Source organism: Triturus cristatus, chromosome 10 (assembly GCF_964204655.1).
Source record: "Triturus cristatus chromosome 10, aTriCri1.1, whole genome shotgun sequence".
Taxonomy (NCBI): domain Eukaryota; kingdom Metazoa; phylum Chordata; class Amphibia; order Caudata; family Salamandridae; genus Triturus; species Triturus cristatus.
The window spans coordinates 1,068,093,397-1,068,111,541 of NC_140593.1; the positions used below are offsets into that span (position 1 = coordinate 1,068,093,397).

The 18,145-nt window shown below is 50.7% G+C and overlaps 1 protein-coding gene across 3 annotated transcripts in view; it reads left to right on the plus strand.

Annotated features, from left to right (window-relative positions):
* Positions 1 to 18,145, plus strand: part of TTYH3 (tweety family member 3) — a 320,368-nt gene that overhangs the window by 282,321 nt on the left and 19,902 nt on the right. For all 3 annotated transcript variants that reach the window (XM_085629215.1, XM_085629214.1, XM_085629213.1), the window contains exon 12: positions 17,567 to 17,743. In XM_085629215.1, coding sequence (XP_085485341.1) covers positions 17,567 to 17,743 — 177 coding nt within the window. The remainder of the gene's footprint in view (positions 1 to 17,566; positions 17,744 to 18,145) is intronic.

Here is an 18,145-nt window from a genome sequence, read left to right on the forward strand (position 1 = left end):
GGCAGTAAGTTGTATTTAGGGGCTCAGGGATGGGTAAGGGTACGGAGTGGAATGAGTTTTATGTTTTAGAGCTAGGTAAGGATCAACCGTAGTAAAGGAATTTACAGTTCAGGGATGGGTAAATATACAGGGCAGTAAGGTGCATTTAGAGGTTCATGGATGTGTAAGTGCACAAGGTAGTAAGGTGTATCTGAAAGAAACACGTAGTGATAGATTCCTTACCTTAGAATTACCCCCAGGTGTCAGACTGGATCCGGAAAGTTTTCGTCTGCAGTACCCCTGCGCGTCGGTAGGCGTCGTCGTCGTGCGGCTCCACGTGAGTCGTTGACAGCGGGATTACATCGCTGGAGCTACTTAGACGCACCCACACGCGCTGACGTCAGTTCTTTCTTTTTCCGCGCCAGCAAGCGCAGATCCGGGACTGAGTTTTTCGAGGCCTTTCGTCTAATTTATTCTCGAGTCGATTGACTCCTGGTGTCGTAGGGATGCCCGGGTTGAAGAACTGTGGGGACTGTCACACATGATGTCGGTGACGGACCCACACCGCATGTGTCTCTACTGCCTGGGGCGCGACCACGACTCCAAGTCGTGCCCCGACTACCGGGCCATGGCGTCGAAGACTTTGTGGGAGCGGTCTCGAAAGTTGCTGGAAGTCCGGCAGTTGGCTCCACGCTGTTCAAGGTCCTGGTCCCGTAGGAGGTCGAGGGATCGGTCGCGGAGCCGTCACCATCATTCTTCTGGATCTATGTCTTCGCAGTCGGGGTCAGGAAAGTCGAAGCATTCCAAAAAGAAGTCGAAGAAGCGTCGTCACTCCTCGACTTCCCCATGCCCGTCGTGGCTGAGGGTGCGGGTGGTCCCACCCCCGCGGCTCCGGCGGAGCCTGTGACATTGCCGCCGGCCTACCCGCCTTTCCCGCGTCCGTCGGCAACACCTACCCAGGTGCAAGAGTTTCTTGCTACCAGGGCCCGACTCTTTGGGCCAGTGCGCCTACGGGCCCCGTGGGCCCGACTGGGGGTCCTGTCCTTCCATCGCCGGGATCGGACCCCGGTCTACGCCGGTTGACCTTATAACTCCTCCACCGACGTTGACCCCACCGGCACCACCTCCGACATCGCCCGCTCCTCGGGACAACGTCGTACCCAATTTCAGCCCTGAACTGGACAAGGTGCCGTATCGGCGATTCCGACGCCGATGGGGTCATTTTTTCCCTATGTTCGTCTTCCCTATTTTCAGCCTGTTCCACCGACTTCGGAGGAAGGGGAGGACTGGGAGGGGTCTGAGGACCCTCTCACACATGAGTGTGTTTATGACCCGGACTGGGCAGAGGATTTGGGGGATACCAGTGGTCTTGACAACACACCTGACCTTGGCATGCTGTCTCCTCCTACCGTGGCCACGGAGGAAGGAGCCAGTTACGCAGTGGTGTTGCGTAGGGCGGCCGAGGCCCTCCACCTCGAACTCCCTACAGTGGCAATCAGGACTAACCTCCTGACAGAAGTGCTCCAGCCGGCGGCCACCTCTTCGGAGCCCTTGCTGCCCTTTAATGAAGCACTGTCTGACGTTCTTTTGGGCACCTGGTCCAGGCCCAACACAGATGCTCCTGTGGACAGGAACGTGACCCGCCGCCATTGCCCGGCTCCAGGTGACCCCCTCTTCCTCTCCCAACACCCCACTTCTGAGAGCTTGGTTGTCCAAGCCTCTGCTTCCCAGAGCGCGTTCCCCTCTGCACCTCTGGATAGGGAATCCAAGAAGCTGTTTTCATCTGCCAGCTTAGGGCTGCGGTGGGTGAACACCGCATGCCTCTTGGGCCGTTATTCCCACTCTGTGTGAGACACGGTTGTGCAGGTGCTGCCTAGCTGTCAGGAGGAGGCCCAGACAGTTCTTGCCCAAGCTATTGCTGCTGGGAGAGACGCAGCTAAGTTCACTATCCGTTGTGGGCTTGACACCGCCGACTCGCTGGGCAGGGCGATTTCCATGACGGTGACGCTTAGGCGCCACGCCTGGCTGAGAAAAACTGGCTTCTTGGGGGATGTCCACAACACTCTGATAGACATGCCCTTTGATGGCATTCGCTTTTTTGGAAGTAAGGCAGATAATGCGTTGGAGCGTTCTAAGGACTCACGGGTACAGCCAAGTCCTTGGGCCTTTCGGCCACTCGGCCTCCTCCACCTTCTGCATTTCGCTCCTTTCGAGGCCGCGGAAGGGGTGCCCCACCACTATCGCAGGGCCACAGGCCGGCGCAGCAACATCAACAGTGCGGCGGGCGGGTCAGTCCACCTCCACCCCCGCAGCATCCACTGCAAAGCCTTCCTAGTCCGGTATTTCAAGGCCATCAAACGCCAGTGGGCGGCAGAATTCGCCATCATCTCCCCCACTGGTGCAACATCACTTCGGACAAGTGGGTGCTGCAAATAGTCCGAAGGGGCTACGCCCTCCCCTTCGAGACTACCCCTCCAGCCATGCCACCTCAGTACCACCGCATGTCGGGGGACCATCTTGCGCTTCTTCATCAGGAAGTCACGGCTTTTTTGGCCAAGGGAGCCATCTAGTGCGTTCCTGGGCCAGAAGTAGGTCGTGGTTGTTATTCCCACTGCTTTCTGGTCCCCAAGAAGGACAAGGGCCTGCGTCCTATCTTGGACCTCAGGAACGTCAACCGCTTCCTCCGGAAGGAGAAGTTCAAGATGTTGACGCTAGCTCAGGTCTTGTCTTCCCTCGACCCTGGAGACTGGATGGTAGCGTTGGACTTGCAGGACGCATATTTCCACATCCCCGTCCTGCCGGCCCACCGGCGTTACCTGCGGTTCACGGTAGGCCATGAGCACTTTCAATTTACCATGCGCCCCTCGGTGTTCACGAAGGTGATGGCGGTGGTCGCAGCTCATCTGCGCAGATCAGAGGTTCCAGTCTTCCCCTATCTCGATGACTGGCTGTTGAAGGCGGGCTCACCCCGAGCAGTTGTCTCCCACCTCCAGATTACGGCCAACCTCCTGCATTTACTGGGGTTTTCCATCAACGTGCCGAAGTCGCACCTGATCCCCTCTCAGAAGCTCCTCTTCATCGGAGCGGTTCTGGACTCGGCGCGGTTTCGGGTTTATCCTCCCGAACAGCGAGTCCGGGATATTCAGGCTATGATTCCGCTCTTTCAGTCTCTATCCCGGGTTTTGGTCAGGATGACCCTCTGGCTACTGGGCCTAATGGCCTCCTGCATCCTGCTAGTGGATCATGCCAGATGGCGTATGCGGGCTCAGCAGTGAGACCTGAAGTTCCAGTGGGCACAGCATCAGGGCAACCTGTCCGACCACGTCCAGATCTTGGAGGGCACTACACGACACTTGCAGTGGTGGCTCACGAATCACGATTGGGTCAATGGCAGATCCCTTTCCCTTCCCCAACCGGAACACACAGTTGTGACGGACGTGTCCCTTCTGGGATGGGGCAGCCACATGGGAGAGGTGGACATCAGAGGCCTCTGGTCTCCGGCGGATTCTCGGCTCCATATCAACTGTCTGGAGCTTAGGGCGATCCGACTTGCACTGAAAGCATTCCTTCCCTCTGTCGTGGGGAAAGTAGTGCAGGTGTTCACAGACAACACCACTGCCATGTGGTACTGCAACAAACAAGGCGGGGTGGGGTCGTGGACACTGTCAGGAGGCTCTGCGCCTCTGGACATGGCTGGAACATCAGAGCATTTCCCTGGTGGTTCAACACCTGGCAGGTACTCTGAATGCCAGGGCGGACAAACTCAGCCGCTGGTGCATGATGGATAACGAATGGCATCTAAACTCTGACGTGGCGCAAGGACGCTTTCAGCAGGGGGGAGAGCCTTGGTTAGATCTATTCGCCACCGAAGAGAACGTGCAATGTCATCAGGTCTGCACTTTGGAATTTCCAAGGCAGCACTTGCTAGGCGACGCTTTTTGTCGCGAGTGAAGTTGCGGTCTACTATATGCTTTTCCGCCTATACCACTTCTACCCAGAGTGCTGAAGAAGATCAAGCGCGACCGTGCCCAAGTCATTCTTGTGGCTCCGGACTGGGCTCGAAGAGCATGATATCCCGAGCTACTCAGCATGGCGATCGAGCGACGCTCCGAATGCCTCTTTGGAAGGATCTTCTGTCGCAGCAGCAGGGGAGGGTTCTCCACCCGAACCTGTCCAGCGTCCACCTCCTTGCGTGGAGATTGAGCGGCGGTAGTTGACGTTTTTTGACCTGTCTCCTGAAGTTTGTGATGTTATCTTGGCAGCCAGGCGTCCCTCCACTAAAACGGTATACTCCTGCTGGTGGAATAAATTTGTGGCATGGTGCACAGCAAAGGCTGTGGATCCTCTTTCTGCCCCTCTTTCAGAGGTACTTCTATTTCTCCTTTCTTTAGCCTAGCAGGGCTCTGCTCTGGGCACTGTCAAGGGCTATCTCTCGGCCATTTCAGCCTTTTTACGGCTTCCAGATCAGCCTTCCCTTTTCAAGTTCCCTGTTGTAAATAGATTAGTAAAAAGGCATTACTCATCTTTTCCTTCCTGTTCCTTTCATAATGCCTCAGTGGGACTTGAACCTGTTTCTGACCCATCTGATGTGTGCTCCCTTTGAGCCACTTCACAACTGTCCTGTTCGTCTTCTCACTTTTAAGACTGCTTTCCTGGTTGCCATCACCTCTGCCAGAAGAATGAGCGAGCTCCAGGCTCTTTCTTCTAAACCTCCTTTTCTCTCTGTCCATCCGGACAAAGTTTTTCTAAGGACTCGTCCATCTATTCTGCCAAAGGTTGTCACTGCCTTTCATATCGGGCAGACCATCACTTTGCCCACCTTCTTTCCACCTCTGCATCCCTCAGAAGAGGAAGAGAGGCTCCACCGTCTGGACCCAAAACGTGCGCTCTCATTGTACCTCAGCCGCACACAACAGTTCCGGGTGGATGACTAGCTCTTTGTTGGCTACGTGGGCACCAAGAAAGGTCGGGCCGTGCACAAGCGGACCATCTCTCGTGGGTCGTTCTGTGCATTAAGTCTTGTTATTCTTTGGCTAAAAAGGAGCCTCGGGTGGGGCTACGCGCCCATTCTACCAGGGCGACAGCACCCACTACTGCTTTGGGACGGTCTGTCAGGCAGCTACGTGGGCCTCGCTGCACACGTTTACCAAGCATTACTGCCTGGACAGCCAAGTCCGGAGAGACGGCTTCTTTGGCCGTTCTGTTCTCTAGGACTTTCTGGTGTGATCTTGGTTCGCAGACCCACCACTGGGGATGGTATTGCTGGGATATCTCTTCTAAGGTAAGGAATCTATCTCTACGTGTATCTTTCAGATGCACAAGAGACTTACCTTCGGTAACGATATATCTGTAAGAAACATTAGTAGTGATAGATTCCTTACAGCCCCACCCATCCTTCCCGGTTCTACAAACTTATTTCTAGGGCTAAGGTCATCCCTTTCAGGGCCCTAGTTTCATGGCATCAGTGGTCAGTTTCTTGCATGGCTCTGCGTTCCTGGCACGGAAAGTCGTGTACAGAACTGACGTCCGCGCGCGTGGGCGCGTCTAAGTAGCTCCAGCGACGTCATCCCGGCGCCAACGACGCACGTGGAGCCGCACGACGACGCCTACCGATGCACAGGGGTACTGCTGACGAAAACTTTCCGGATCCAGTCTGATGTCTGGGGGTAATTCTAAGGTAAGGAACCGATCACTACTAATGTTTCTTACAGATATATCGTTACTGAAGGTAAGTAACTTGTGCATTTTGGTTTCAGGGATGCGTATGGGTACATTGTACTATGGAGTTCGGGGATCTAGATTGAATAAGGGAACAGTGTAGTAAGAAATGATCTGAAAGAAACACGTTAGTTAGATACCTCACCTTAGAATATCCCCAGGCGTCAGGCAGGATCCGGAAAGATTTTCGTCAGCAATACCCTTGCGTGTCGCTAGGCGTCGTCTGCGGCTCCACGTCCGTCGTCTGCGTCGTGCGCCGGGATGACGTCGTCGGAGTACTTGGACGCCGCCCTCGCGCGCTGACCTCAGTTCTTTTTCCACGCCAGACAGCGCCGATCCAGGAAGAGCATACCCATTTAGTCATTTTTTTACTAAACTTTTTGGACTCTTTTGGTCTGTTCTCGTCGACTCGACTCTGGTGCCGGTAGGATGCCTGGTTTTAAACCCTGTGACTCCTGTAGCCGACTGATGTCGGTTACGGACCACCACCGCCGGTGCTTGTACAGTCTTGAGGCCGACCACGATGCCGAGTCAAGCCTCGACTGCCGGGCCTTGACTTCGAAGGCTAGGCGGAAGCGGTCCCGCAAGCTCCTCGAGCTCCGGCAGTCGGCTCCGCGCCGTTCCCGGTCGAGGAGGAGGTCGAGGGACAGGTCGCGGAGCCGCAGCCATCACCACCACTCGTCTGGCTCCAATTCTTCGGTTAATTCGAAGCATAGTAAGAAGTCCAAGAGGCGACATCGCTCTTCAGACTCCCCTCGCCGGTCGCGCGACTCGGCTGAGGGTTCGGGTGGTACCACCCACGCGGCTCCGTCGGAGCCGCAGGAGTCCCGTCCGTCCCCATACCCGCCGGTCCCTGAGACTGACGCGACTCCGGCGGAGGTCAGTGCCTTCCTCATGGCCATGAGGAACCTGGCTCCGCCGTCGACGCCTGCCAGCGCGCCTTCGGGCCCCGCGGGCTCGACTGGGAGGCCTAGCAAGCCGGCTCCGGTCCCGACGCCGCAGGTCTCCGGGGGGTCTCGGCTGGGACCACTGCCGGCGCCGGTCAACCTCACGACCTCGACTCTGGTGCCCCCCCCGGCGCCGTCCCCGGACGACGCCGTTCACCAGTTTAGTCCCGGGCCCGGCGTCGAAGCGGCGTCATCCTGCGCCGCACCCGACGCCGATGGGTGGAAATTTCATCTTCCGCCCGGCTCCGATCATTCCACCTGTATACCAGGAACCGGATGACGGTGACGACTAGGAGGGGTCTGAGGACCCTTTGGCCAGGCAGGACCGGTTATCTCAGAACTGGGCAGACGAGCTGGGGGATGCCAGTGGTCTTGACACCTCCCCTGTCACTGGCTTCATCTCTCCTCCGACCGTGGCTTCGGAGGAGGGTGCTGCATTTTCTGTGGTGCTGCGCAAGGTGGCCGAAGCCCTTGGGCTGGAGCTACCTGCTGTGGCCGTGAGGACCAACCTCCTCACTGAAGTGCTCCAACCGTCAGCAAGCTCCTTGGAGCCTCTGCTGCAGTTTAACAAAGCACTAGTGGACGTTCTGAAGGGCACTTGGTCCAAGCCCTCTACAGTACCTCCTGTGGACCGGATAGTGGCCCGGCGTCACCGTTCTGCACCGGGCGACCCCAGTTTTCTGTCCATGCACCCCACGTCCGAGAGCCTGGTTATCCAGGCCTCTACTTCCCAGACCTCCTTCCCATCCGCTCCACCGGACCGGGAATCCAAGAGACTAGAACAGTTTGGTAAGAAGCTGTTCTCCTCCCTTAGTTTGGGGCTGCGGTCGATTAATACCGCTTGTCTCTTGGACCGTTTTTCCCACTCCCTGTGGGATACGGTGGAGGACGTTCTGCCCCAGTGTCCGGAGGAGGCCCGGACACGGCTCGCTCAGGCTCTTGCCGAGGGGCGAGATGCAGCGCGGCACGCTATCCGATGTGGACTGGACACTACGGACTCGCTGGGAAGGGCAATGTCGACCACAGTGGTGCTTCGCCGCCACGCCTGGCTGCGGTCCACGAGTTTTTCTGGGGATGTCCAGAGCACCCTCATGGACATGCCCTTCGATGGCAGTCACCTTTTTGGCGAAAAAGCGGATAGTGTGCTGGTGCGCTTTAAGGACTCTCGGGCTACGGCCAAGTCCTTGGGCATCTCTGCCCCGCGGCCGCAGTATTCTGCTTTTCGCCCCTTTCGTGGCCAAGGAAGGGGCGCCCCCTCACGTCCGCCTAGCCACAGGCCGCAGAACCAACCTCCACGGGGTCGCGGACGTGGATTCCGCCGAGGCGGTACAGGGGGACAACGTGCCGGTCCGTCCACATCTACCCCAGCAGCATCCGCCTCAAAGCCCTCCTAGTCAGTGCTTTCAGGCCCATTCCACGCCAGTGGGCGGCAGAGTTCGCCATCACCTGCTCCACTGGCGTTCCATCACGTCGGACAGGTGGGTGCTGCAAATCGTCCGAAGGGGCTACTCCCTCCCCTTCGAGGCGACCCCTCCAGCCGTGCCACCGCAGTACCACCCCATGTCGGGGGATCACTTAAATCTTCTACAGGAAGAAGTTACGGCCCTCTTGGCCAAGGGGGCCATCGGGCGCGTTCCTGGTCCAGAAGTTGGTCGTGGTTGTTATTCCCACTACTTTCTGGTTCCCAAGAAGGGCAAAGGGGGCCTGCGCCCTATCTTGGACCTCAGGAGCGTCAACGCCTTCCTCCTGAAGGAGAGGTTCAAGATGCTCACCTTAGCTCAGGTTCTGGCTGCCCTAGACCCTGGAGACTGGATGGTAGCGTTGGACTTGCAGGACGCTTATTTCCACATCCACATCCCCATCCTGCCGGCCCACCGGCGTTACCTGCGGTTCACGGTGGGCCAGGAGCATTTTCAGTTTACCGTGCTCCCCTTCGGCCTCACCAGTGCCCCTCGGGTGTTCACGAAAGTGATGGCGGTGGTCACAGCTCATCTGCGCAGATTGGGGTTTCCAGTCTTCTCCCTATCTCGACGACTAGTTGTTGAAGGCGGACTCGCCCCAGGCTGTCGTCTCCCACCTCCAGACTATGGCCGAACTCCTGCATTCGCTGGGGTTCTCCATCAATGTGCCGAAGTCGCATCTGAGTCCCTCCCAGAAGCTCCTCTTCATCGGAGCAGTTCTGGACTCGGAGCAGTTCCGGGCTTATCCTCCGGAACAGCGGGTCCGGGATATTCAGGCTCTGATTCCCATCTTTCGGCCTCTATCCCGGGTTACGGTCAGGTTGGTGCTGCGGCTTCTGGGTCTGATGGCCTCCTGCATCCTGCTGGTAGATCACCCCAGGTGGCGGATGCGGGCTCTGCAGTGGGACCTGAAGTTTCAGTGGGCCCAGCATCGGGGCAACATGTCCGACCGTGTCTTGATCTCGGAGGGCACTGGAAGACAGTTGCAGTGGGGGCTCACAGACCGCGATTGTGTCAGTGGCAGATCCCTCTCCCTACCCCGACCGGAGCATGTCGTAGTGACTGATGCGTCCCTCCTGGGATGGGGGGGCCACATGGGATAGGCGGAGATCAGAGCACTCTGGTCTCCGGCAGAGTCTCAGCTCCATATCAACCTTTTGGAGCTGAGAGCGATCCGACTTGCACTGAAGGCATTCCTTCCCTCTATCCGGGGAAGTGTAGTGCAGGTGTTCACAGGCAACACCACCACCAAACAGGGTGGGGTGGGGTCGTGGACCCTTTGTCAGGAGGCTCTGCGCCTCTGGACATGGCTGGAACATCAGGGCATCACCCTGGTGGTTCAACATCTGGCAGGCTCTCTGAACCCCAGAGCAGACGAACTCAGCCACCGGTGCATGATTGATCACGAATGACGTCTAAACTCGGACGTGGCGCAAGGCCTCTTTCGTCAGTGGGGAGAGCCTTGGTTAGATCTGTTCGCCATCGAAGAGAACGTGCAATGTCAGCAGTTCTGCGCGTTGGAGTTTCAAGGCGGCACTCGCTCGGGGACGCCTTTCATCGCGAGTGGAGTTGCGGTCTGTTGTACGCCTTTCCACCTATACCACTTCTGCCCAGAGTGCTGAAGAAGATCAGGCGCGACCGGGCCCAAGTCATCTTGGTGGCTCCGGATTGGGCATGAAGGTACTGGTATCCCGAGCTACTCAGTCTGTCGATTGATCCCCCGATACGACTGCCTCTTCAGGAGGACCTTCTGTCTCAGCAGCAGGGGGACCGTCCTCTACCCGAACCTGTCCAGCCTCCACCTCCATGCGTGGAGATTGAGCGGCGACAGTTGATGCCATTTGACTTGCCTCCTGAAGTCTGTGATGTTATTCTGGCAGTTAGGTGTCCCTCCACAAAATCGGTATACGCCTGCAGGCGGAACAAATTTGTGGCATGGTGCACAGCAAAGGCTGTGGATCCTCTTTCCGCCCCTCTTTCTGAGGTTCTCCTATTTCTTCTTTCCATGGCCCAGCAAGGCTCTGCTCTGGGCACTCTTAAAGGTTATCTTTCAGCTATCTCTGCTTTCTTACGGCTTCCTGATCAGCCTTCTCATTTCAAATCCCCTGTTGTTTCTCGCTTCTTTAAGGGCATTACTCACATGTTTCCTCCTGTCCCTTTTGTAATGCCTCAGTGGGATTTGAATCTGGTATTAATGTATCTGATGTGCGCTCCCTTTGAGCCACTTCATAATTGTCCCCTTCATCTGTTGATGCTTAAGACTGCTTTCCTGGTGGCCATCACCTCTGCTAGAAGGGTGAGTGAGCTCCAGGCTCTCTCTTCTAAGCCTCCTTTCCTTTCTTTCCATCCGGAAAAAGTTGTTCTCAGGACTCGTCCTTCCTTTCTTTCTAAGGTGGTGACTGCCTTTCACATCGGGCAGTCTGTAACGTTGCCCGCCTTCTTTCCACCTCCGCATCCCTCGAAAGAGAAAGAGAGGCTCCACCGTCTGGACCCAAAACGGGCGCTGTCCTTCTATTTGGACCGCACCAAGCAGTTCCGGGTGGACGACCAACTCTTTGTCGGTTACGTGGGCGCTAAGAAGGGACGAGCGGTGCACAAACAAACCATCTCTCGGTGGGTCGTTTTATGTATCAAGGTCTGCTACTCCTTAGCTAAAAAGGAACCTCCTGTAGGGCTGAGGGCCCATTCGACTTGGGCCACAGCGGCTACCAATGCCCTGGGCCGGGGAGTCCCCTTGCAGGACATTTGTCAGGCAGCAACGTGGGCCTCGCTGCACACGTTTGCCAAATATTATTGCCTGGACAGCCAAGTCCGGAGAGACGGCTTCTTTGGCCGTTCTGTTCTCCAGGACTTTCTGGTGTGATCCTGGTTCGCAGACCCACAACCGGGGTTGGTATTGCTGGGGTATCTATTCCAAGGTGAGTAATCTAACTAACGTTTTTCTTTCAGATGAACAAGTTACTTACCTTCGGTAACGATATATCTGTAAGAAACATTAGTTAGTTAGATTCCTCACCGACCCACCCATCCTCCCCGTTCTGCGAACCGATATCAAGGGTTGAGGTTATCCCTTTCAGGGCCCTAGTCTTTTTTGGCACCAGTGTCGTCTCTTGCATGGCTCTGCGTTCCTGGTGCGGAAAGCTATGTACAAGAACTGACATCAGCGCGCGAGGGCGGCGTCTAAGTACTCCGACAACGTCATCCCGACGCACGACGCCCACGACGGACGCGGAGCCGCAGACGACGCCTAGCGACGCGCAAGGGTATTGCTAACAAATCTTTCCGGATCTAGCCTGACGCCTGGGGATATTCTAAGGTGGGGAATCTAACTAACTAATGTTTCTTACAGATATATCGTTACCGAAGGTAAGTAACTTGTTCTTTGGGTTCAGAGATGGGTACGGCTATGGGGTGGGAAAGTAAGGAGTATTTAGGGGACAGGGATGTCATAAATGATGTCATAAAACATGTCATGAGTGATGTAATATGTGAGGTTGTAAGCCCTGCATGTTAGGGGTGCAAGTTATAGCTATCTCTTTTAACTATAACTGGTGAATTTATGTGTTTTGTTTAGTTCAAAACGTTAATGTTGTCATGGACAAATTCACCTAACCATAACGTTTCTTTAACCTTTATTTTTTCCAGTGAATTTCTTAGTTTTTAAAAAAATCAATAAACACAGATCTTTTTATTACACCTATGTTTATTTAACCTTTGTTTATTTTAAGGTAGATAAATATATATACACACACACATATATATATATAGTGTGTGTGTGTGTGTGTGTACACACGTGTGATGAGGTTGAAGTTTGCCGCAGCATACAGCCTGCTACGTGGTGACTGCCTCTTAAAGGAACCACTTCTGCACCATATAACAAAAGTTAGGCGACACACCGTCAAATTTCCTTCTTTTATTCCAGCACGGATTACACACAAAAAGTAAGTCATTTATCTTAACGTTTTTTATGTAATCCTTGATGGAACAAAAGCAAAGGAGAATTGAGTTGGGGTGCCACCAAATGTATATCCATCTATGAAAAAGGATTTCCACTTTGTAATTTTAGTTGGGACCTAGTTAGGATGGGAAATCGATTTTTTGTTTTGCTAATTACTTTGGGACTGTTAAATAAATATTGCTGAAACGCCCACCCACCCCGCCCATCCCCCCCAAAAAAAAACGTTCATTCACCTCGCCTCCTTCCTTGAAAGTTTTGGCTGATCCGTTAACCTCTTCGGTGCCCGTGACGAGCTGGACTCGTCATGGGCCGCGGTGGCGCTGTGCCCATGACGAGTCCAGCTCGTCACAAACCCCGCCCGCTAATGTAACGGCCGGCACAGGGCGGGGAAAGGGGCGGGCACCGAAGGGGTTAAGCGGGGGACGAGAGAGAAAAAAGAGGGGTCCCAAAACACAATTTGCCCAAGCAATCTCCAGTCCATAGAGATTTTTGAGCAGGGCTACAGCCCAAATGGCTGAACTAAATTAAACCAAATGTGGCAGAAAGTGTGCTTTTTATGACTTGGTGGAAATCCGTTCAGTAGTTTTTGATACATTAATGTATTGATTTATATCTGAACAGTTGGGTTCGTGGGACATTCGTGGGAATCCCGCAGGCACACAAGTTCAAATAATAGTCCAATGTGATTGGCTGTGGGGGCTTTTCCCCTTTCGACCTCTTCCACCTGTGGGAGGGAGATGCTCCAGCGAGTCCCAGAGAAGCTTATGCTCTGATTGGCAGGCAGTAGCATAAATATAAAAATGTGCAGCTGCATTTACAAGTCACAAGGACTTGGTCCGTGTGTCCTGAAAATTAAACAAAAAAAATAACATAAGAAGGGGGAATGGAAGGGATACCCTGACCCGTTGGATACAGCGAGTGTGTCTCAGAGGCCCCTCTGGGTCCAAATTTAAAAAAATGAGACCACTGCCTACTCATAAAAAAGGTTTGTGTCATTATATTTATTAAACGCATTACTTTTTCCTGTAAGGAAAACAGCTGCATTTATTAAAAAAAAAATAATGCTTTATTTATAAGCAGCCACTGGCATGGTGGTGACCCCAGACGACCACCATGCTGTTCATTGAAGCCAGTCATAGTGGGTCTCAATGTATGACCTATCTCATGCATTTTAATGAAGTGGGTCGAATTGCGACCACTGCGAATCGGTATTTTGAGAACCAACCTATTAATACATAGGTTGGTTCTCAAGCTACCTATGGATTTGTTAAAAGTTGTTGTGCAAATTGGTACTACTCCTAACAAATCCATTTTGTATATTCCATTTAAGGAATTGCAAATTGCAAATCGTTACTTGTCGCGATTCATGGATCCATAAAAGGAATCTTTGTACATGAGGGTCTTAGTCTTGCTCAAGAAAATGAGTGCGTCCTTGTGTAAATAATGTCACTGATTCTCATGTAAAGTAATCTAATACTGTCGGATTGAGTTTGCGCTCCATAAAACTGCAACAACAAAAAAAAATACGAAACAAAAAAAGCTCAGTGGCATGAGGTGTACATTTAACACAAGGTAAAAGATTTTTCTTCTCCTATGATCTGAATCTTATAACACAGTACTCGCATCAGAATATATATTTATTAAGTGAACAGTATTTCGCATTAAAGAATGAAAGGACTGTTGCCTGATGCTTGTGAAGAAGACTCCGAGTACCATAATGCATTTCGGTTACGAAGCGCGTAAAGTTTATGAGGCTACCGAGCGTCAGATACATTTGCGCTGCACTCTTTAGTGCTAGTGACGCTGTCCAATTCGATGCGTGTCAGAGTACCAACCCCAAAGGATAACGTCAGCAGTTTGTGCAGTTTTGAAAGCAGAACGGGCAGAGACATATCGCTGAGATTAGAAATTTCATTTTGGGAAGAGGTTGGGCTAATGTTTATTCCTATTCAAACACAGTTTGTGGTGAAACAAAGCCATAAAATATTAAAAGACATTACAAAGTACGTCAATGTCTTTGACAAATCTTTCAGGATGTTGTCCGAATTGGCTGCAGCTGTCCCATTCAACATGCCGCTGGTACCCCTAATGTGTAGAGTTGCTGACATACATCATTTAAGGATCTATGTTAGTTTAAAAGTCTTCGCTGAAATACTAAGACAGACCACTAGGTGTCACTGCTGCCTCAGTGTATGAACTCACTTCGCCCCGGCGTAGGCTGAGAAAGCATAAACAGACAGCGCCGTTGAATTCAACAAATAAGGGGTACTCCAGTTGCTAAAATCGTTTATTTGAACATATATTTCATTAAGACTAATTTCTGCATATAGCTAATTTTTCAGTATGATACAGTAGCATCCTCACTCACATTAGATCTCTGTTAGACCACTAACAAAATCAGTTATCAACGTAATCTTTTACCCCTCTTTCATTTTTACATCCCTCATACCTTGTAACGGTCTGGTACAAGCGCTATATATTTAATCTATATAATTTGAAATCCGATTTATGTTTTTTTTTGTTTCTGATTCATCGCTTTTTAATAGATTCTGAGTCAAACGTTTAGTCCCCCCAATTTTGAGGTAAGCCACAGTAACATCGTTAGCATATTTAGTCGCCCTCATGTAACAAATAAAACCTATAAAAACAAGTCTTGGCAAAGCCAATATATCTGGCCTTGGCACGCTAGTGTAATGGTTAATTTTCACAGTTTTTTGGTGCAGTGTTACGATCATATACCACAAAATAAAAACAAAAAAGACGAGAGAAAAGAATCACACTTGCAATTAGAAATGTAAATAAAAAATAACTATTGCATATAATTTTATATGAACAGTAGGATGCTTCATGGTAGGCGAGCATAGGAACCCATTATAGTTTTGAAGCACATGTTTCTTTCTGGCGATACGAAAAAAGTACTGTTGTATTTCAATTACGGTAATATGAAGGCATAGTTTTAAAAGACAAGAGAAATAAAAAAAATACTATTGTCTTTCAATTACGGTAATATGAAGGCATAGTTTTGAAAAGCCAAGAGAAATAAAAAAGTACTCTTGTCTTTCAATTACGGTAATATGAAGGCATAGTTTTAAAAGACAAGAGCAAGACAAGAGAAATAAAAAAGTACTATTGTCTTTCAATTAAAGTAATATGAGTGCATAGTTTTAAAAGACAAGAGAAAGACAAGAGAAATAAAAAAATACTATTGTCTTTCAATTACAGTAATATGAAGGCATAGTTTTGAAAAGCCAAGAGAAATAAAAAAGTACTCTTGTCTTTCAATTACGGTAATATGAAGGCATAGTTTTAAAAGACAAGAGAAATAAAAAACTACTGTTGTCTTTCAGTTACAGAAATATGAAGGCATAGTTTTAAAAGACAAGGATGACTGACAAGAGAAATAAAAAAGGATAAAGAATGGAAAGAAATAATCAGTAGCAAAGTAAAGTATTGCCCATCTTCCCTAGCACTGAGGTGCACTCCTTTTTAGATGGACGCGCAAATGTGACCAGACAAAATGCTGTCACTCACGGTGCAAGAGTGCCAATGACTGAAGTGGGCTGACCCAGAGAGGACACTAGGTGACTGAATTGTAAAGCAGCATGCAGGTTCTAGCATCCGTTCTTGTCGGCTAGTGGGAAATGTCTGCTAAAGACGGATTTCCAGTATTGCCCCAAAGGGCCAACCAGTAGAAGCGGGCATCATTGCCACCATTCCCTACTCAAGCTCACCTAAACATCACATTTCCTTCCGCAAAGCCCTTCATAACACTGCAAACACTCCATAAGGAAGTCCGTGTACCCAACCCCATGTCCATCGGGTTTCAATGGCTCGTCAATTGCTATTTATAGCCCTATAAGCCACTCATAAGGGCTGATAGTCCAGAGGACCTGGCTAATTAATGCGTACGCTGTAGACAGTCACGCTCGGAATATCTTGCTGTCCTTCTCGATGATACTCACAGCTCACCTCTGAGTTCCTTTTGCACGTACTTTGCACCCACTCCTTCAAGCTCGAAGTACTCGGAGGTACTTTAGGTCACCGACTAACTGCAAAAAAGCCAGTTCCTTCATGCATCCTTCATTTAAACAAATGCCATCATTTGTTGTACCTTTTTGATTTTTATCAAGGTCAGCTTATTTTGCCAATTATTTGTGCTTATCTTCATAATGATGCATTGAAACTGTGAACTCTCCTCCTATTAAGTGCTAGAGCGAGAAGAGTGCTAGGTAGGCTGGTTCACGTGTGAGATCCATAGCTATTTTTGTAGAGCGAGCCCCAAGGATGCTGCTTAAAACCCATGCACCTGGCTTAGCCTACTTCTTGATTGTGAAAACACAAACGACCGGAACACAAAACACATTTGTTTGGAGCTAATACATATCATTGGGTGCAAATACCTACAAGTACTACGAAAGTAGATTTGAGGGTGTGGCAATGTGTGCAAAGAATATTGGTGCATGTCCAAGCAGACTGACCTCAGCTGCAAGACAGTAACATCAAAACAACGCAGTAAGATACTAAAGTAAGGCGCAACACTATGCGCAATACAGCACAACAACATAACAAAGCAGTTCAACAACAGCGCAACCAATTTACGACACAACGGCTCCATCAAAATGGAACAGATCAACACAGTTCCAAGACAAAAAACACAGTTGTACAACCCAGCATACCAACTCAACACCATAACACAAAACAACAAAATAGCACACATTTGCAACTGTGTTGTGTTTTATTGTGGTGATGCACTTTTGTAGTTTGCATGTCATTGTGTTGTTTTTGTGTTGTGCTCTGTTTTTAGGTTGTGCTGCAGTGGTGTATTATTTTGTGTTTTGCTTTTTGATGTTGGCATGTTGTATTCTGAGTGTTGGATTGAGTTTTGTTTGTTTTGCTGAGTCTCGTGTTTTGTGTAATTGTTATCTTGCTTTCTATTAAGATGTTGTGTTGTGCTCTGTAGTTACTTTGGAGATGTCACATTATGGCTAAATTTTCACCTAAAAGCAGCACATTCCTTTAATGTTCCAATGACAATCATGCATTTTTCACAGACTTGAGTGGTAGCATTGTACTGCTCCACCTCGGCAACTGTTTAAGGCACAAGTCAGCCCAAAACAGTGGCATGGGCCTATCTTAAATTAGCTCAGTTTGTGCCCCCCCCAAAATGTTTAAAATCTTGCAAAACACAATTAAGAACTGTATTTGGACAAGCGGAATGTCTTATTGGCTGCATGTTGTTTTGCTACCTATGGTTCGTTTAAGGGGCTTTATAAGTACTGGAATCTTGCAGAACGTTGTAGAGTGAGGAAGGATAAATAGATGAGGATTCTGGAACTTTTTGCAGTGAAATATCTTGGCAAGTTTGATACCATGTGACCCTACTCGTATGGGCATGTTACTCTGATGGAAGTAGAACTGGTGATTTCTCTCACTCTGTACTCCTGGACCTGACCCATGCTTTGCGTATGTTATGGATAACCAGAGACCTCTTTCCTTGCCCGCAGGAGCTCAGATGAGGATGGTGAGGAGGAATCTACAACACAGGGGAACAGGCAGACCCACGACAATCTGTACAGGGTGCATATGCCCAGCCTGTACAGCTGTGGCAGCAGCTATGGCAGTGAGACCAGCATCCCAGCGGCTGCACACACTGTCAGCAATGCCCCCGTTACTGAATACATGTGAGTAGAGATTAGTGGTTCGGAGGGAGTGACTGGTTGAGCAGGCGCAACCACAGTTTCCAATATTGTGCGCAAGATTTCGGAGAAGCATGCCACTTCAATTAACTCATATAGTTGTTCAGGAGGTTAGCGTGGCTCCGTTGGGGTACAGTGATGGGATTGCACATAGTTCCGGGTGGTCATTTATGGACATTCATGACTCAAGGTCTTACTCATAATATGGCTAATTGTACGTGGAGCAAATTGCCATTTTATTGACAGAACTAAACTCTGTGTTACCCTCAAAACACCCATACAACTTAGTGTCTCACTACACTCCTGGGGCGCAACAAAGGCGCAGCCCATACACCTCAGTGGAGCCCCCAACACTTCAGGGGGTCCAACACTCCAGTGGGCCCCCAT